Genomic DNA, 22409 nt, shown 5'->3' with positions numbered 1-22409 from the left:
ATACGGTGCAATTAACCGGTACTCGATGATTCGATCAAGTCTACGATAAAAGTTGCAACTTTTGTCTCGAACTCGTTGTCTTCGAACATTTGTTGCTAAATGGGCGTTTTTAAACGACATCGACACAGGACCTTCTGAACTATATCAGATTATGTAAGTAAGGGTCAACGTTTCTACCAGCCAAGCCACGATTTTTAATGCCATCGTTGTGTATTACGTACTCGTATTTTATTGCTATCGTTCCTGGATCTAACACGTGACACCGTTCGGATCGTACTTTAACGATAGAGATAAGCGAACTTTATTCAAATTATAGGTGAAAAACAAATTCAAACGAAAAACAAAACAAGATTTAATGTTAACCGAAGTCGAGTCGCTAATAGCCGCTAGTAGTTGCTGCGACTCCAAACCTACATCTAAAAAACAAATCTCTAAAAATTCACGGTGAAAAGAAAATTCACGAATGTTGTTTCAAAATATTGAAACTTACATTCTGAATGTGTAATTTAATATTGTTTTTTTCTTTTTTTTTTCTTTTCTTTTTTTTTTCAAAACATCCATAAACGTTACATCGACAAAAACGGTTACAGAATTTCATAAATACAGATCTATACTAATTACGGATGAAATTCTTTCCTAAATAAAAATTTGGAATAACGAAATAAAGATGAACATCTCTTACTTTCCTAAACATTTTGTTTCGAGTACAAACGGATCACCCTGTAGGTAACGATACGTATATATATATAGGTTTTCTTTTTTTGGTTCAACGGAGAAAGCAAAACCGATCGACAAATAGAAATAGTCGTCCGCGGTCAGTGCACTACTCGCAGTGCGTGTCGCGAGTTTTCAGGCACATGTTTCACCGCACTCGTCCGGAAAATTTAACGCATTGCGACAAATTCATGTTCACCGTCAGAAAGGATAAGGATGTCGCGTCATCTCAACGCGCGCTCTCAAACATTAATTTCGTAGCAATTTTGAATTTTGAATTTTGACACGAAACTGTACAAGAATAATATATATATATATTTTTTTTTCAAGTTGAATTTATATTCTTTTTTTATTCAATTTGTATTATTCCGAAATACGACGTATAATCTCTCGAAATTGATAAATTACTTTTAGGGAGATTATTTACGAATTCGACGAGATTAAAATTATCGAATTTTTCGATGCGCAAGTATCGCACACGTTAGACGAAGGAAAATACATGCGTGCCGTTTCAGCATTATTTTGCAATAATTCATCGGCAATACGTTTAACGAACTTTCGCACGACGAACAGTCGACGGGAATCAGCGAGATAAGTCGCATTCGTGGAAAACGATCGGCAGAAACGGCCGATGTCTAAAGCCGTCTAATTCCGAATTTCGATAAGGTCTCGTATGTTAATGCCGTTCCCAAGTAAAATCGAGGATGAACATGAAAGACGTGCGAATACTTCCTTCTACCGTAGATGGAAGGACCTCGAAGGATCCCTATAGGCCACCTCGATTGTCCATTCTTCGCGCGTATCTCTCCATACGGCCCTGAGCGTTTCTCCTCGCAAGTACACGTGTACGCGCGCGAGACGCGCGTATAAATACTCGCGCCGTGTCCGTTTATTTATACGCAAGGGTGCCCCTTCGCGCAGGCTCTACTCGCTCTAGACCAGAGGTGCACAACGCACCGACCCACGGGCCAATTTCACCCATTCATTAAGCTTATTTGGCCCGCAAAATATTAACGTATATTAACCTCTTAAGGGACAGTGACGGGCAAAATCTTAGGATTCGAATAAATCTGAAGTTTACCGATACGTTTCTCTCGTTTCCTCTTTTCAACATTTTCCAATTTAACACGTTGACTGAACTCTTGACAATTTCTATCGCGATTAAGTTTGGTTTCTAGGCTATTGGAAGCTACATAATCAAACATTTATCGTGGGATTTATTTTTATAACTTCGTCGAAGTTTCAGAATTTAATTCAAATTTATTTGCTTTGTTACCGAACGTTCGAAATTAATTTTGTTCGTTCTTCGGTGTAAAGCACTGTCGCCCATACATGGGTGACATAGCGATCAACGTGTTAATTTGATAACAGGAGAAAACTAATCCGATTCCCTAACAACGACTAACGGTACATCTACGGTTATAGAAGTAAAATTCATGGGCAAACATTTCTCGAAAACGAGGAGAAAAGAACGTCAAATATTATTGCTCTCTAACGCGATCCATCTTAAATTCGAACAAAACGAATTAATATTGGGTTGTCCGGAAAGTCCATGCCGATTTTTGGATAGGTGGTGCAGGTTTGAATATGTCGAAATGGCTGAAAACAAATAATATATATATATATGTATATAAGAAAACTTCAAACGCACATTTCAATTGTAATATACGTTTATTTATATGTATATTTATTGAATTACATAGGTACCATTTTGTTCCATATATATACAGGGTGTCCCAAAAGTCGGAGAGGAGCCGGAAATGGGGGGTAGCTGAGACGATTCTGAACGACAATTTCCTTTGCAAAAATGTCGGATGGGGCTTCGTTAAGGAGATATCAAGCGAAAACCCTGACCAATCAGAGCGCGCGTATACCGCTGGAGCGGCCGCGATAGCGATGGCTACGCGCTAGGTAGCCGCTCTCGTACGCGACAAGTGACTCGACGTGCATCGAAGGATATTCACGCGGCCGCTCAGCGCGTAGCCTTCGCTACCGCGGCCGCTCCAACGGTCTACGCGCGCTCTGATTGGTCGGGGTTTTCGCTTAATATCTCCTCAACGAAGCCCCATCCGACATTTTTGCAAAGGAAATTGTCGTTCAGAATCGTCTCAGCTACCCCCCATTTCCGGCTCCTCCCCGACTTTTGGGACACCCTGTATACGTACATCTCCTTAAAGGTGGAAAGGTTGTGGAACGAAATGGTACCTATGTAATTCAATAAATATACATATAAAAAAATGTATACAATTTCGATGTATACAATTGAAATGTAGGTTTGAAGTTTTCTTAAAAATAGGCACGAACTTTCTGGACAACCTAACGCAATGTAACTTGTAATTTTCGAAAATTTCTATTATTTTTCAAAATGGATAGCGACTTGTAGTACTTATTCAAATAACTTCGGTAATACGTTAAATCGAAAAATGTTGTTACTCCCTACCGCCTCTATTCGAAACTCAGCCAACGTAATCAGTTGAAAGGGTTACGCACCACAGCTATAGAGAGCAAGTGCATGGACCAGAAAACCTAGCGCCGTTTGTTTCTTTCGCGCGATAAATTCATTGTCATGGCGACGAAGATATTCAGCAACGATGCGTAAGAAGCGGCCACGTTTCCATCTGCGATCGACACGTTCGATAATCGCGCACGGTGATGAAACCTCGAACGCTTCCCCGGGTTCAAGATCGCGCCTATAACGCAACGATATCATTTCGCGATTTCGTTCCCGCGTAAACATCACCGCGAAACAAAAAATATATTACTCCGCCGGCACTCGCTATCGTTATAAAATATAAACCATGAAATTGCTTTTCTGCTCGTAATCCTTGACCGGCAATGTTTTCTTGAATACATTAGTATTTTATACAGTTATAAAAAGAAATACACGAACTGGTTTCGCGGATGATTTACTATAAAACGCGACGTTCATTTTTCGTATCTCAACTCTCGACGACAATTTCTCGTCGAATAATTAGTATTTTCTGTACACGGCTTACGAAAACCAACGCAAAAGTTCTTCGTTCTCGATAGAATAATCTTTTCTTAATAAATTAATATCTTTAAGAAATAAGAAACTGTTGATCGAATAGGCGTCGAATTAATCGTGACGCGTTGGTCATTCGTCAGCCGTTATTAGAATATCATTTTTTACGTGTCTGTTCGAAGACCATTACCCCGAGGGTACATTATCTTGGAAATACGAAGAAAATGTAATGCATAGGGTTCGGACCGCTTTGATCACGAGGCAGGAATGAAGTGTACTGCTGCGGCACGAAATATTGCGTGCTGACGCAGCTGCGCTTCTCCCTTTGTCTTCTTCGATTTACCCCATGCTGCCTCTACTTCTCCCACGTCTATTCTTTCTGGACTTAAAACCTTCCATGGGCCGCTGCCACCATCGCGCTACTCGTATTTCGAGTGAAACAGAATGATCGTCGGAGTGTCGATGTTACAAAGAGGTATAATAAATTAATCGTTGCGAAAAAACCATAGATATATCGTAGATAGAGTAAGGGATTAGATCATACTTGTCCTCTATTTATTTTATTCTATTTATCATTTGTTTAAGTTACTATTTATACGTATAGGAAATATTTTCAAATAATTCCGGTATATCGAAATCTTTTTTTGCGGTGTTCAAGTACGAAATATTTTGCCTGAACGGAGTAAACTACGAATCTAAAGAAAATCTCTCAACGAATCTGGTACACTGCTCTCAATCTTTATAGTTTACGGCGATACGGTTTTCCGTACCAGCCTATTGCTATGATAAAGTACACGCGATACGGAACTTTATCTGGTAGAACCGAGTGGAACGCGTACAAAATAAGAAAACGACAAACATAGAAATACGAAACATCCACCAACGATAGGAAATTATTTTTCATACAATATTCCGCGACAAAATTATCATCTGTTCCGTATAGAATTCGTTACACCTAACAACGACTTGAGAACCGCATTCTTCGCGAAAGCGTAATTTCCCGGCAGTTTTCAAAATTTTAATGCAACAACGACATAAACACGATTGAACTTTTATTAAATATCTCGCGACGCGTGCATTACTATTCTACTCTAGTTTCTTTCATTTCTTTCTCCATCTAGTCTGACTGTAACTTCGATGTTGCATTATTGTTGTTTTATTTCGTTCGCTTTATTTTTTTCGAAATTCATTATCTTTGTTTTATTCGAAGATAGTTCGATTTCCGGAAAGTTACCCTATCAACCTGCTTCGAGATAATGTATCGAAATTCTTGTATATAAATTCATTTCTTGTGTCAATATCGAGAGTACGGTCATTAAACAAACAAATCAGATGGATAACATGTTCGATCAAAGACATTCATTCGGAAGCGTAAGAAACTCGCACCGATTACGTTTGCCGCAGGGTATCGATAAATATTCGTGAACGAGCAATTCGATACAGTGTAACGATAAAAACTGTCCGGTACGTTTTATACGAGTTAGGAAAGAAAAACGGTGTATCGGCATCAGTTCACTTAAGCTCGTAGATAAAAGCTTGAGAAACTTTTTCTCGTCGGAGAAATTAGGTACGCGCCGCGACGTCGTGTAACTCGTTACAACTGATTCCTCGTTCGACGTTAAAACTGCATGCGACGGAACGACTATCGTAATTTCCAAGCGATAAATATGAAATACAAATATACTTGTAGGTTTTCTAGTTGGTATTTCTCACGTATACTTTGACATCTCTAGGTTAGATCTGAATATTTGCGACTGAGATCTTATCGAACATTAATCGCTGCTTATTTACTCGTTGTTTTTGAAAATAAGCGTTTTACCGACACTGAAATTGGTAGATATCCCTTGGAAACGATGATCGGCAAGAGGTACGTACGTAATTTATATATTTGTCCTACGGTGGAGAACACTTTAGACAAATAAAAAAAAAAAAAACAGAAAAAGGAATGTATGTAAATGGAAGATTTACATTATATTTAATTATATGTGACACGTACTATAATATAATTCCAATTAATTAATAATTGTTTAATATTTGTAATTATCAAGATTTTATGTATAGATATATAATAAATTTATTATATAATGAATAAATATATATAGTATAAATCAATATTTAAATACATCTTTATGCACTCGTACCTTTTAAAGTATTGGATTCCTAAACTTTTAACTTGCGTTTTCGGACTTTTCAGGTCAAAAACTACAGGATTTGATAATTTTTACAAAAAAAAAAAGTGGATCCCTGTGACAAAGTTTAACCAAATGAAGTCAATCATGATTCGCCGGTAAGTGGTTCCTCCGTGAAGAAAAATCCAGATCTCTTTTTAGATGGTACACGTACATACAAGTTGGAAGCATCGTGTGTATATATAGTATGTGTACATATATATATATAATGTATTAGGTCGTCCCATAAGTTCGTGGCGAAGACTGTGTCGAAATTCAATAAAAAACCACAGAAATTTTCTAGTAACGATATAATGACTATATGAGAGAGGTGAGAAACTATTGTGAAATGAGACAGATTATTTTTTCTTGCGACACTTGAGAGTATGTTTCACATATTAATTTGAGAAATAAAAGTATAAATGGCACGAACTTTTAGGACGACCTAATATATTATATATATACATATCTCACCCGATAATTATTCACGAATGTCCAATCAGAGAAACGTAAAAGTTTCATATGAGAAAACTAACTCGGATCGCGGAAAGAAAGAAAATCGCGTAAAATTCAAACCGAACGAAAAACGGAAAGCACGTTTCACGAGAGGTTAGACGAGTCGACGAGGATTCTTGACTAAAAACTACACTCGATTTGTGTCAGAATCGAGCACGAAAGAAGCTTTATAAAAAAAATCGAGAATCGCGTGAAAGCGATCAGATCATCAGAAAATCAATCGAGAATCGAACATCTCGTAAGAAAAGAGAAGAGAATCGCGTGTTCGACGGCGTGAGAGGCTGTAAGAAGCACGCAAGCGTGCTTTCCTCGCAGAAATCGTGCAGACGCGTTACGACTAGTAAAAATGAATTTTCCGGATGCTTACTTTTCATCGAATCCGCAGATCTGTTGGAACGTGACAACCGGCTAACGATGTAACCGATTACGAGGATGACCCCGGCGAGAAACAGCGTGCTCGCCAGCACCAACACGGACACGCTGGCTCCCGGCGTGATTTTCGCCCCTGTATCCTCCATCTTCACCGCGTGATCAACCCACCACACTTTGTTTTTACCTTCACAAGCACTTACGACGCACGCTCGATTCAATGTAGGCCCCGTGAAAAATCGCCGTGAATTCCGAGCACGAGACGCGACCGAGAATACACTCCGACCGCGTGTTCCAAAAAACACGAGATATCACGCAACGATCGCGGACAGTGCGTCAACTCCACGGCGGTCCTCGACTACACGCTTTATAGACGGGACGCTCGAACGTTGTCGTGTCTTCGGCCACGAGTCGAACGAGTTGTAGATGCGAAACTCCATCAAATACTTTCTACGGTCACCGAGCGTTGTCGCCAATAGGGACCACCGCTGCGTTTCACTCTCGCCTCTTTCGTTTCGTATTATCGTAATTAACCACTTCGGACACAATTATTCTTAACATTCAACCCCGATTCGATGTTTCTTCTCGCACCGAAATAAAGTTTATTATTCATTCTTACTTTTTGAATCGACGCTGGAGTTGTCAGTTTCCAACCGTCGCAAGTGCCTTCGAGCGTTCGATGTGTACGTGTACTTAACACGCGTGAAAGCCTCCCGCGCACAGCGCGCGTCTTCGTAGTCAAAGGGTTAGGTTAAGTATCGTCGATAATTGTCTTCTCGATCCGTCACCGTCAAACTTGCCCAACGAATATCAGAAATTCCGTATCCAGGTGTAATCCGTGATCGAAACGTGACTTTCGTAGACGGTTCAAAGGAAGAAGGCGTTCGTTCGAATTCGTGGCGCGAATTTCGTAATTGCCATCGTCGAGATCTCGACACGACGGAGGGTTTCCGAACCCAAAGGTCTTCCTAGTTCACGCATAGCACGCTGAAAAAACAATGCTCGCATTCCTCGGTCCCCTGTACGTTTTTTTCTTGGCACCGTCGGCAGATTTTGTCTACACTGACGACAAAGTTACCGCTTCGAGTCGTTTCTGGGTCACAGAGTTCGTATTTCGTGCACGACACACTTTATCCTTCGAAATTCGTTCCCCTTTGTACGTGCGAATATTCAAACGGCTCGACGTTCGATTTTTAACGCCGCACTATGTCGTAGAATCGGCTTAAAACGGGAGAAACAACGCCGTCCCGAGTATCCGTCGAGCCTGAATAACCAAGAGCCGGCTACTCCTGTTACGTTTTCGTAGAAAGAAACGACAGAGTGTCGAGCTCCGTCACGGGGTGATATACTCGCGGGAACTCCGGATGCGAAAAAGTCGTCGTCACCTTGTCGTATCTGTTGGTGTACTCACGGTGCGGTTAAAAAAGAAGCCCGTGCGATTTACAACTCGGGAGCAATCGACGTTACCGCGCAACTTACGTAAGCCATTCGGCCGGTCGCGTGCTCTGGCGGCACACTCGCAAATTAGACGGAATCATCGCGGCGAACGAGACACGTTGGGAGGTACGACCAGTGAATGTAACGTTCGTAACAGCTCGAAACGCGTGTTTGCCCAAACGTGCGATTAGTACCGGTATATACGCGCTTGGACCCTTGCTTCTTCGCGTTAAAACCGCTCCTACCGACTGATCCCCCACCACCTTTCAACCCCCACGTAGATCACCGTGCTCTCCCACCGCGTTCCAACTTGCGCCGTCGAACGTTTCGTACGTACTGACTGCCGCTGCTAGTTTCCTATACATATTTCGATGCATACGACACGTCGCATGGCGCTTCTAATCCTTACAGGATAGACACCCTCTAATAAGTCACGAAATAACGTCAAGGTTAGCTCGAGTTACGCCATTTTACACCTAATTCCGCGAAAAATGTCAAGATCATACAGTGTTCTAACATTGGAGGTCAGGAGGCTGGAGGCCAGGTCACTTTTTTTTTTACGAATAAATTTAAATACTGTTCATCTTCATTTTCTAAATGTTTGTTTCACATTCAACTGTATCTGAAATTATATATGTATTTTAAACAATTATCTTCCGGTACAAATTTGTGAAAAAAATGATTTTGAAAAGAATATTTAAAAAAGATGGTTAAGTGTAATACGGTATAAGAATAATGCAATACTTTACAATCTTTTACTAATCTACTTGCAATGTAAACACTTGTGAAGTGTGGTTAAAGTGTAACTATATATATATATTATTCAGTTGAAAAATGACCAATCAATGATGAAAGCAATACTTTATAGAAAAAAAAGTCGATCGAGTTGGTACAATTTTAAGTGTCAGTTACTATATATATACGACGAATTATCGATTTCTTGTACCTGTCGAATTAAATTTTTCCAATTTTGAGGATGGTAGGAATTAGTTCAATCTTACGTCGTGATTCACGATGATACGTTCAGATCGAGCTCGAAATTACGACATTTTAATTTTTACGTAACGAAATCGCGTTAGTTTGAAAGTGGAAGATGACTGAGTTCCGGATATCCTATTACGTTTAACCCATGCGCACGGAGTCAGTGTCAGGATTTTCCTGGAACACGATACCAGAGTTCCGAGAAGCGCGATGAGCGCATTTTCTTTACTACACGCACGTTATTCGTACTAAAAAACGTTTACCACCTTTCCCTTTCTATGTTCTCCCATAATATTCGATACGTAGAAATTAAACTTTCACGAGTAATATAAGTATGTTTTGCTTTACTTTTGCGAATAAATTATTTATGTAAATATATTTTATTAACACTTTACCGACAGGTAGTATATTAATTGGCTCTTTCCCATGGTAACCAATACTTTGTTATCCATTTCTTGGACAACATCGTATGCTCTAATCATTGTATGAATTATGAAATGTTATATAAGTATTAATAATAGACAGAATAGACAGTTTCTAATAGACAGAATAAATATTGTATAATACTAACGTTATCAAAATAAGATATATTGTTGAATTTTGTTACATGTCCAATTACTACCAGTCGGTAAACTGTTAACTAAATTATCTAAATAAAATTTATTATAAATAGACCGCGAATATTTATGCACTTCTGACAAGCGTGGATATACAAGAATATACAAGGTTGTGAACAAATGCAGAAACACATAAAATATAAAAAATAAAGTACACGTTACAATATTTATGAATTTGCTTAAATATTCGCAAAGCGTCATCTGGGTTGATGAATTTAAATTTAATTGAAAATATATGGTACGAACTAGAAATTGTTGAAATAATCACAGACGAATTTCACTGTGATCTTTTTATCATCATTCTAAACGTGTTCTATTTATATCTGTACGGTTTGGTATTAGCCACTGCATAATCGAGAGTGACGGACGATCTTCGCTGTTGAGAGACTGCACGTTCGAGATTCTCGATCGAGCCTGCTGCATCATCGTTATCGATAAGTGGTCAATGTAGCGCCAAGACCAGTTTATCGAACACAAGGTTTCTAAGCTTCGTTGAACGGAAGAGCTAACATTACCGACGTGGTCAATATTCGACGTTACCGACCAAGTAAATCCTGCCAACGACTCTTGAGAAATTTAGCGTTCTCTCATAGAGTGAAAATAGGTGTTCCGTAATCGAAACACATGCCGCGCATTATCAACATGCAGCCAATCATAGAATTACATTATCCAGCGTGACCTAACGACTAGCCTTACAAATATGTGCTCGTAACGGCAAGATGCGTTAAATTCAACCCGTTACTCGCCCCGTTACTTTTCCTCATTTCAAACGTCTTCGTCCTCGATTTGACTCTCTCACGTGCGAGCTCACCATCGCGCTTCGATAGCGTGCTTATAAACGGAAGGTTTCGCTATATACAAGGTGTTCGATTTCAATCGATTCGGTCAAACATCCACAAAAATTACTCGACGAACGATATTTTCAAAAGCACATTTTGAATAAGCATTCTTTTCTGCTAGAACATAAATGTACTTGTATTTATGCGGGAGGCGCAACCCGCTACAGTTACAGTCCTGCCCCAGTCACGTGGTATTGTTTATCACGGTTCCATCTTCAAACCGATACGTTCCTATGCCCGATCCGCGAGCGTAATTTCGCAGAAATCAGCGTATCATAGTTAGGTGCTGTTCCTCGTAAGCGTGGCCTGGGTTATGCGTTTCGTTGAATGCGCAAACTCGACATACTTTATCGTCATTGTTTACGAAATACTTAAGAGGCGTTCAAGAGCACCACCGAGCTAATGCGTCTTAAAAGCTCTTTGTGACTCAAGTTCTTGTTTCTTCGGGAGGTTCTGATACCGTACCACTGCGCAGTAAGCGACAAACATTTTTTCTCACTCGTTCGATAATTAAACAACGAGCCTGGATCCAAGGCGCGTCGCGGCGAAACTCACACACGCCGTATTTATAAACACAACCGTCTCTTTCTAACTAGTTCTTTTTCGAGCCAACGGTTTATTTCTATCGCTCTCTCGACGTCGCATAGTCAGTGGCGGCCCTATACATACGTGAGAGACGAATCAGCCGGGCGACCGTATTAGGGCCTAGGGCAACTGTATTATAATTCTATTTTTATTTAAATAAATTTACTTAATCCACGAATAGAACAACCCAAGTCTCAACCTGATAATCCTTACAACTTTATCGTAATTTATATAAAAAATTTGATAGCTATAAAATATTACTTATTATTATTATTATTATTATTCGTCTAGTAGATTACAAACGTACTTGATAATAATTGTAAAACCGTAACAATAAGTAAAATTTTGTTACATTTGAAGCAATGTAATAGAAAACGCAATTCAATTTATTATTTTATGTTTACTATTTATGTTACAATAGTATACAGCAGCGATAAATACAATGCATATTAAATACTAAATGGTATGTTATTTAAGTTTTTTGAAAATTCTGTCCTTTACCATTTTGGCGAAGCTTGATTGCTAAAATAACACAGTATTCATCGCGCTTCGATTGCACCAGAACCTCGCGTATCCCTTTATGAACACCGCTTTCATGATCTCGGGCCAACGAACGCTGACTCAGATTTTAAAGGTCGTTTGCCCTAAAGTGTTTCTCGTAGAGTTCGAGTTTCCGGAGAACCATGGGAAAAATTAAAGAACGACGTACAGAGGTGACATAAATTCCCGTAAGCGTTCTGCACTCGGCGTAGCGTACACTCAATTTTCCTTTTACGCGATAGCTACGCTTCTGAAAATGCTGGAAATTACAGAGCGAAAAGAAAAAAAAGCATGGAAAAATAAAAATTTCTATCGGAATCACGCAACGATAAGAACGGATTAATCCAAGGACCAATGGTGTCGTCCTTGAATTAATATGTTCTTATCGTTACGTGATTCCGATACATATTTTCCATTTCTTTTTTTTTTCTCTTTCTTTTTTTTTTTTTTTTATGCGAAGTTTCGTCAACTGCACACTATGCATGCGCGAGAATACGTACATTACATATTTATGTGGACAGCTTTTTAATGTAAACAGCAAAACAAATTACTCGAAACATTTATCCCTAATTATATTTTAGAAACCGCGAAACAGAAACCAATATCTACGAACAGATAAATTGTTACTTAACAAACAAACAAAATGTTGATGCGTCGTATTTTTATAAACGAACGTATATTTTTGTTTATTCTCGTAGAAACGTTTCCTTTTCTATTCAACGACTCGATGACTTTGCTTCCGATATGGCCTAATAATTGCTATTGATACGGTCGAAAAGATTTACTTTGATAACTGGAAACGGCTCAACACGAAGTTACAAAATTTTCTGTTCTAACAAAGCTATAGCCTCGAAATTCCAATTGTTATCTGCGTAATGAATTAAATTGTCTAGATAAAAATACATAATTCGCGGAATCGCAACTTGAGTCATTATATTATTCAATCGACTCGCCATATCTCACAAAAGCGGTCTATGTTATCCATGTGCAATAAATTTTTGCAATAATCTCGAGCAATATGACACAGAAAGTTCTTTTCTGGAAGAGAAGTTTCTTTTCAGCAGCAGTTAACATAAGACATAAATATACGTTACATTTATCGCTGTAGATTTTTCTTGACATAACTACTCAACTATAAACATACACTGTGTTTATCACTGTAAATACATATTTGTAATGTAATCTATAAACACATACTACGTTTAACGTTACGCGTATCTCCGGTCTATGTCCAATTTTGTTATCATTTTTCAATTTACTATAACTCGATTAAACTGTAATTTTAACATTTATAGATGAAATAATTGCACGATACTAATAATTAATCACAAAATTAAAATTCAGTATTCGCATCTTTTCTGGAAAAATAACGAAAATTATATATCGTGATTTACAATCCGAGATAACAATCGCGACGATAACTTGCAGCTGCGGTCGAGGCAATCTTCATCGAACAAAACGTCAACAATTCTAACGAGAACGACGAATAATGTTTAACGTATGATTCTTATCTAAAACGTTTATGATACGTCGGTTCGGCGTATCAAAACAACCGTTGACAAAACAAGTACGTAACGCGAATTAACGTGTCTACCTTCGAACCGGTAAAAAGATAGTGGAGGCGATTAATTCCCGCCTGAACGGCTTATAAAAATGAAAGAAAAATATTTAACCAAGAGACCGCTTATCACGCGCACTTGAAAATTTCAGGGTCGCGAACGCGACGGAAATGTGTACGTTTATACGCGCTCGTTGTGGGAGTGGATATTTAAAAGCGACAGATCATTCACGAGATAACTGTCAGTCACCTCGGCTCGGCGAAACGTGCAATCGTACACTTCCATTCAATTAAAAGTAGCAGATTGCGACAACGTCAGCAACCCTATCTAACACCTGGACTCGTCGACTCAACAAATGCAGCCAAACAATGCAGGCAACAATCCATCGCCTGATTTCTGTTGCGTTCAAATCGGTATACTACAATGGCAAACGTCGGGAACCATTACCTATCGCTCGGACTCTGACGGACAATGTAAGGATCCGATGATAATCGAAATAATTGATCTCGATTGAATCGACAATTTACAATTTTTGCAAATTACTTCGGGACGACTGGAAATTATACAGGCTCGGTACAGAACTGTAACGACGAATTCCTATCCCGCTGAGAATGTTACATTGTTTCAACTAAGTACAGGTGGCTATCGTTTAGTCTCGACAAAGAGTGGAGTACGTGATTTTTATTGAATAAAAAAAAAGAAAAAGGAAACAGACCGTTCTAATAGACATCGAAATAGTTGCACGCCGTCTGTATATGGCGAAGGATTGCAACGATCAATTCCAATCTACAGAAACCATGAAATTGTTGCAATCAGCTTCGAGATGACTCCCAGTCACCTCGACGCAACAAAGAAAGCAATAACGGGTATCCATATAAAATACATTCCTTATTAGTGCCCGATAACGTCCGTCAAACGCGTGTAATGTGTTATTATCCACGATGGCGCTTAACCTTGAAATAAGATAAGTTTCGTGCGTATGAATTTTCGCTATGCAAACGCGAACCGCTTCGACAGTAATGTTGCTCTCGTGTTTCTATTTAAGGATACCAGTTTCAACGCGCGAGAATTATTAATGACCTTCGGGCAAAGGTTAATTAAAAAAAAAAAAAAAAAAAGATAAAAAGAAAAAAAAACCAGCGTAAAGTGACAGTCGTCCCACAGATCGTTAGGTTCGCGTACTTGAGACGGTGATCCGATCCGATCTGGACCAATCGTTTTTCCCCGTGACTCGACGGATTTTCCTACCGTCTGTGCTTTTTCCCGCGAGTCTCGACGTGGACGCCTCCCTGCGTGGTCTAACCAAAGAAACTCCATCTTTTATCGATAACTAGGTCGATTTTGTATTCACTATGGCTTCCTGATCGCTCGGTATTGTGCAGTTCGAATCAATTACGCGTATTCATTAGGTCATCGGTACAGTTAGGTAGACAACGCTAGAAATAAACGATATCGTTACCGCGAATACAATTCTTCGGTTTAACTCCCGACTTATTTCGACAAAAATTGAATTCATATCGTTTCTTTCGGAACGAAGGAACTTTTTCAAACTGTCGATGAAAATTACTTAACCTGGTAAGTGTACATTTACTTTTCAAGCTATTTAAAATTATATAACATCGAAGTAATCGTTCTCGTTAAGATTATAATTTCTGAATGATGCAATATAGCAATATACATATGTAGAACACTAGTCTGTTCTATACGAGACAATTCCCCGAGGAGGTGAAAAGAACGAGGACAATTTTTTAGCGATCTAGTTATTCACATATTCAGTTTTTCGTTGAATTTCACTTTTAAATACTTTAACAATACTACATTATATGTTATATTATATATAATATACGATGATTTGTTACTTGGATCATTTCTAGCAATACAAATACGTAAATAAAACATGTATTTATATATTTTATAAATATATATATATATATATATATGTATAAATATGTATATATATGTGATTTATTATCTCATTATATTATTTACAATATTTAATTAATTATATTAACGCGTTTATACAATTATATATTTTATTTACATATTGTTGGAAATGATCCTAATAACCAAAGTACTATAAAGTTCAACTTTAATGACTCTAAAAAATAAAATCTCAAGTACGTAGGAGCGAGGATCAGTGATGAGTGATACCTAGGGAGCCGCATACTCTCGAGCCGGCCCTGACCCAAACAGCCGTAAGAGGAAGTTGGGTTGAAGTTGTTTCATTAGTCAAAGAACACGAAAGAAAATAACAGAAAACAAAGATTATTGTATACGTGATATATCTGTATGTCGCATCGTGTGACGTGTGCGTCTTCCTAGCAATATATAGGGTGTTGCTTTATTGGTGGACCAATTTGTATTCAGTATTCGAAAACCATGAGAAAGATCGTTTAAACATACGACCCGGACGACCTTGTTTCTGAACTGTAGCCAGATTTTTGTTCGGTCATCTGTTACGCCAGTGATTCTCAAACCTAAAGTCCGCTGACCCCTAAAGAAGAAGGGGGTTGGACGTTTCATCGTTAGGACAAAAAAAAAATGGAACCATGACACCGCAGTCGAATGCAAATATTTTCCATTGTATTTTAATTTCGTTTCGTTAAAAACAACCTTCGAACAGCTTTCAGTCGGCCGTAGTGAAAAGAAATAAAAAACAAAAATACTTCAAGTTAGAAAACAAGAGCAAAACAAGTTACGAACGTACATATAGTAGTTAGAAAATTTATATATAGCATTCAAGTATTGCAATTTATACAGTACCATTTAAAAATTCTAATCTTGATTTACGACTTATATTCTGTTAAACCGAAACTTACGTTCTAAGAATTGTATTTTAAATGTTTCCAACTTCTGGTGTTCAATTTGTAAGTGGAACAAAAATTATACTTTTAACGTAGAAATACAATAAATAAAAAAAAAAAAAAAATGTTAAATACATTTATACCTCATATTTTTATTTCGTTCCCGGCCGACGATTCTTGTCCGAGATCGGAAACTTTAAATATCATGCTCGCCAACACTCCTCGAAGCGGTGTATTTCGTTTCGAATACAAACGCGTCGCATCATCAGATAAACCGCAGCGGTTCAATGGAACCGATCATGCGTGAAATCAGTAACGTTTGCTCCTTTTGTTGAAAGCAACGCCCTGACCTCATAGCAAATGAAACGACTGTGCAGCCACGGAACAAGGTCAAACAGGTCGCGCATTTACAGGCGAGCTATTCTCATAAGTTTTTTTCGGCCTGTTCATCGACAAGGTAGATCCCGCGAATAAAGAAACACCCTGTACGTACCGATCGCGAGTACCTGAACCTTGAAATTGGCACGGCGCCATGAAAGAAGTGCGCAATTTCACGACGGGATTATCACGCCACGTTCGCGTTACCGGGAAGAATAATTTTGGGTCGTTGCGACGCAAGGGTGCTGCGTCAAGAAATTTCAAACGAAGAAAACCAACGGGCAGAATACACTGGAGAAAAACACGAGCGTCTGCGCGACATCGCGAGCGCTATTACAGCGAAGCTGTCTGCCGGTAGGGTTGCCAACCGTGATCTTTTTGAGGTGGTAGAACAGTGATGCGCAACCTCTTTTGTTACTGCGCCAAATTAACCTCTCGAGGGATACTGGTGCATATGCGTACGTTCGCTTTCATATCAAAATTAATTCGTTCGTTAGAAGGATTAATAAATATTTACAATTAAATTTCCCGATAACATAATACAATAACATCATCAGAATATTAACTTGAATTTTTGTTTATTTTCATTAATTCGTTCCTCGAGAGGTTAAACGAAACAGTATTTATGGCGAGTCAAGTTTCGAGTACGGTCGAAGTGAACTGATATGCCTCAATTTAAAATAATGTCAAATTTATTCGTGACACCTTTCCAATTGGTCCCTGATTTTATTTTTATTCATATATTTGTGTCGATTATTGTATTCGTCTTCAACTTCGGTTCATCTAACCTAATTTAATTTATTATTTCTTGTTTACTGTTTGTATTTTATACACGTATGTATAGTACACACATGGTTATCTACTGTATATTTATAATAATTAAACTTTCATAATTACGTAAATCAAAATTATACTTCAAAATTGTTTTAATGCGCGCTAAATGTTCATCACCTTTACGCGAATAAAAAGGATTAGGTGTATTTTGGTAGATTAAAGTGCGAAACTTATAAATTCTCAACCTGATCTCTGTATCACAATTTATCTATACACATAACCTAAGTCTCAACCTGATGATCATTGCAACGCATCTATACGGACTTCAGGAGCCATCAAATAATGCTTATTGTTACTCTTCTACAATTATTGTAATTATGAAACGTACTGGTAATCTGTTAAAATAATAATATTTGCGGCTATCGATCTTTGTATGTGTATATATATATGCATACGTTGTAATGTTCATCAACAGTGCGGATTTTATGCGTTTATGACGTACAGTAATATAAAAGACATACATAAAATATATATAATGTATGTTAAATATATTTGCAGTTGATACAATAATATCAATAATTTATTTTGGCTAAGTGGATATACTTTTAGGTTATGTTTAGTACTTGTTTATTATATTAGTGTTTATCATGAATGCATAAAACGCAGTCTAGTCGTTAGGTTAGGACTTAGGCTATACATGTATTTATTGTGATGGAGACCAGGTTGAGAACCTAGAAGGTTGCCAATTTAACATATAGTAACAAAATGACGATATAAAATTTCTACTTAAACTAAAGTTACAAGTGATTTAATATAAATCCACAGAATTCATTTCTATACCTAATGTAAATTAGGTTAGATTTTGTAATTGTCCCCTTAGATTTAGCCAAAGTACTGTTCCTAACCAAACACTACACCCTTATCTAAATAAAACTTTCGAACAGTGAATTTAACAGATAAACAACTGTTCACGCGTTATTATAAAACGAAGTTATTTTGCATCGCTTTCAGGTTTCGAAACAGATAATCCATAAGGAGCAACGTAAAAACATTCTCGAATACTCGTCAAATAGAAATTCGGATTCGAATTATACAATGAAATACCGCGAAACGAACAAACAGAAACATTACGGTCGAAACGAACGAACGTCATCGTTCTCGAAATGAAATATCGTTCATGTCCGATTCAGAACGTATGTAACGTCGGAACGTATCCATGGAGACTATTTTCGTTCCATCTCGGTTCTTTATTTAACCCCGTCTTCTGCTCTCCAATTCTCGATATCGGTTCCATGAACGCAAAACGATCGAGAGAGCTAACCGTTTCCGTTATCGTCGTCCGTCACATCGCGCGACGCTCGACGTGTTTCGTCTTCGCCATCCGATATTACGTCAGTTTTCCACGGGAATGGTTTTAAAAGACGCGTCTGGTACGTTCGAAGAGCGTCACGAAAAACCGCGTTCGAGGAACCGATAGCTCGCGCCGTATCGCCAGAGGACACTGGTCGACCCACGTGTGCAACGTTACCATCAAAACAAAAACAATCACTCACCGCGCACGCCGAACGGACGGTCCACGTCGATCCTTTGTCGATCCTCTTCCAGCGCAAAATGCACGGTCATTCCTTCAAGGACAGTTCACGTGTTGCTGTTCCATTGTTTGCCAGCAGTTTATCGGATGAAAATTGACGTCTGGCACGGTAGAGGGAGGATGTTCGCGGGCTGTTGTACCGATGCATCGATGTCGCGCCTCTTTGTCGGAACAATGCACCGTTCCCGCTCGAAGCTCGCGGGACCGTGACGGAGGTGACGAGACGTCACACGCGACGTGTCAAGAAAACGCGACGACGAAAAACGGTCGCGGCGTTAACACGAGCGTGGATAAACGTGAAAAAAGAAGGCCGTGTATACGTGGTGCGTGGTCTATCGCGGTCGAGCCGTGGCATCGTGTACACTGAGTCACGGGCAACGTATTCCCGCCGGTTTATGAAGAGTTTCGTTCGACCGGTTGTGCGCATGTGTCGGTGAATGCACCCGCTGCCGCGGCCAACGCGCGCGTCTATATCGACACGTGTGCACGACGATAACAGAGGCCGATAACACTGCATCAGAGACAGAAGAAACGACGCAGCGGAAACCTTCGACTCCGTATAGCATCGAAGGCCTTCTTCTCAAATTTAGATATCGTAACACCCCCACGGTCAAAAATTGTTCACGACTATCTTCGAGACGGATACGTCGGAGCGTCTTGGATATTACTGGCGGGAATTTCGCTGGGATCTGTAATAAATTCGTTGCTATTTTATTTGTATATATTAACGATGCGTAGAAATATTAGGTGTAGAAATTAATTTTGTGCCTTTACATTCGATCGTCTACAACTGTAGTTTAAATAAAAATATTCACCTACACGTCGTTTTGTTACAATATGATTTCCATTACGATGAATCTATATACATTAGTTAATACTCAACGTGATGGCCATTACAATATATCCTATACACGAATTTTTATAGTCAACATATTTCACTTGTTATTGTTCTTTTAACAAGTTACAATTGTATTTGGTTGTCCGGAAAGTCCATGTCGATTTTTGGTAGGTGGTACAGGTCTGAATACGTCGAAATGGTTGAAAACAAATAACATGTATACATCCCTTAAAAGGTGGAAAGGTTGTGGAACAAAATGGCGCCTATTTAATTCAATAAATACGTGTATATATATTATATGCCTTTGTTAATTTTTCTTAGAAATTGGCACGAACTTTCTGGACAACCTAATACTTGACAATTATTAAATGTAGACATTATTTTTTTATTCTATTCTTTTCACTCGCAGCAGTGCTCAAACAACACTATGCTACAGGTAACGAGTTGTAGGTTAGAAAGCTCTACGTAGTAGTGGCTCGCATAATGTTTGAAAATCGGGACCACCAATTATCAATATACGCAAGAAAGAAAAATGAATGGAACGTATTGGTATGAAGTTCGGCTAGCCGTATTTTGTTTTCACAGTTGTCATTCGCTCAAGTCGACGGCTGCTCAAGGTGAAGAAACGTAAACAATGGTAGTGATGACTCCTTATCGAAAATCCGAACAATTTTTACCGATACCCGTGGCATTACTCGTTACTTTTTATCGTATTTGTTTGTAATCAAATGATTGGTTTAAAAGACTAGTAAAAACAATAATGATAATAGTAAATATGTATAGGAAACACCAAGAGTTACCAAAGCTTCAATTATACGAGGCATAACACAAAAGACTTACGAAGTTATGGAAACACTATTCTCAAATTGAAAATACAATAGTACCTCATATGTATTGGATCAGTCCTAATTTAGGTACATCAAATTTACGTGTAGAAAATTATTACATTTTAGAAATATTATTACATTTTAAACCTATCCTCAACGTTTTCGACGGCAAAACATGCAAGTATGTAGCGAAACAGTTTCCATTCCTGACCATAGATGGCGCTACCAAATTCTCCATAAGGCTGTTACCGATATCTATTAAAATTTGTATCCAATCCAGATGAGATTTTGTTTAATTACTTTGTATGCTCCAAAAAAACGTATACTGACAAAAATTTGTTCTATTAGGTGTATGCATAAGTTTTGTAAAAATCAATTTGTTTTCAATTTTAAATAACTCTTGAATGTTAGCTAACATGGTTAACTGATTGTATTTGACGTATTTCGATGGTCGTATACTAAACAATGTAAATATTGCGTTTATTGTTATGAAATAAGTTTAACCCTACTTTAACCTCAGACACTTTCAGACGTATTAAACGCTTTCTCTTAAAAACACAACAACAAACTCAAGAGTCGTAAATACGATAATACGTATATGTTTATTTCGATTGCATCTAATAACGTAGGTAGTGATGTTTGGCCATTTCGACAGCAACGTTTCTTGATCGTTTTCTTAACGTTGGAAGTTGGAATACTTTGGATAATATTTTCTGTACTAAATATAACGGTTGAAAAATAGATACGCGCACTTCTGGAAAAACAAAGCGAAAATACGAAACGTGGTTATATGTGCTATAGTTGGAATGGACCTATGGACCTATGATACGCGATCGTCGTAACTCATTAAATCGACGCAGACGATGAATTTAAAAAGATAAGATTTCACACGAAACCGTTGGAAAATACAAATTATTAAGTTATCTCACAAATTAGGAAGAACAACGGCAGAGGTTGTTCGTTAAAACTTTAAATTCGCATTTCAAACACGACATGTAGCCCCGACCAGCCTTCGAATCTCGTTGTTCAACAGTTGCTCGTTAAACGTCATTTGTAGTCGTCAGATCATCGAGTAATTCGCTAGGAATATAAATCACAATTTAATTACGTCGATATGAGAGGAATGCTGATCGTATGATTTCTCTATCGATAAGAAGAAATCAATGACTTCCAAATGTTTGACACAAATATAAATCCAACGATAATGCCCTTCACATGAGATAAATCATTTTGCTTTGTTTTCGATATTTTTTGATGATGGAGCTCGATAGCTAGAAATGGACTGTGGCACCCTCTGTCGGGATTTCGCAAAACACAGACATAACACATTGAGGTTATTCGTTACCTATTATTTGAAACAAATTTTACTCATCTCTATTTCGAGTCTATTTCTAAGTCTCAACCTGATAGCCATTACAAATTACAATGTATCCCATGTATAAATTTTAGTAGCCCACAAATTTCACTTATCGTTATCCTTGTAGCAAATTATAAGTGTACTTGCCAATTATTGGGTGTAGAAATTAATTTTCTATCTTCATATTTAATTATTTGTAATTTTAGCAAAGAATATACTCCAATTGTGAGTTTTCATCGACTTTATATTGCTTTTATGTAGTAACAGACAGTTGGATTAGTTTTATCGATGTATCTACCAACATTCTAGAACGAAACGTCATTTACTCCTAAAAAGCAACCACTGCTTCTTTTAAATTAAAAAAAAATTGCACATATTCGTTATGAACATATTACTTCTAAATATCTTCGGTAATTATTAAATATTCATAGAAAGTATAGCATAATAGAAGTACATATTATAAGTAAAGATCTAAAAACAGAATATTTTGCGTATAATCATGCAATAGTGATTCAAATATGAGCAATACACA

At 38.0% G+C, this 22409-nt stretch overlaps 1 protein-coding gene across 2 annotated transcripts in view; it reads right to left on the bottom strand.

Annotated features, from left to right (window-relative positions):
• Positions 1 to 19540, bottom strand: part of LOC128886910 (uncharacterized) — a 40027-nt gene extending 20487 nt beyond the window's left edge. The window contains exon 1 of one of the 2 annotated variants that reach the window (XM_054142173.1): positions 18818 to 19540. In XM_054142173.1, coding sequence (XP_053998148.1) covers positions 18818 to 18887 — 70 coding nt within the window. In that variant the 5' untranslated portion in view covers positions 18888 to 19540. Of the gene's footprint in view, positions 1 to 6748; positions 8713 to 18817 lie in introns of those variants that run through there. The other variant, XM_054142172.1, reaches the window with a different exon arrangement.
• Between the last annotated feature and the right edge of the window lie 2869 nt (positions 19541 to 22409).

Source organism: Hylaeus anthracinus, unplaced genomic scaffold (assembly GCF_026225885.1).
Source record: "Hylaeus anthracinus isolate JK02 unplaced genomic scaffold, UHH_iyHylAnth1.0_haploid 11985, whole genome shotgun sequence".
NCBI lineage: Eukaryota > Metazoa > Arthropoda > Insecta > Hymenoptera > Colletidae > Hylaeus > Hylaeus anthracinus.
This window is presented reverse-complemented; position numbering and strand designations above follow the sequence as displayed.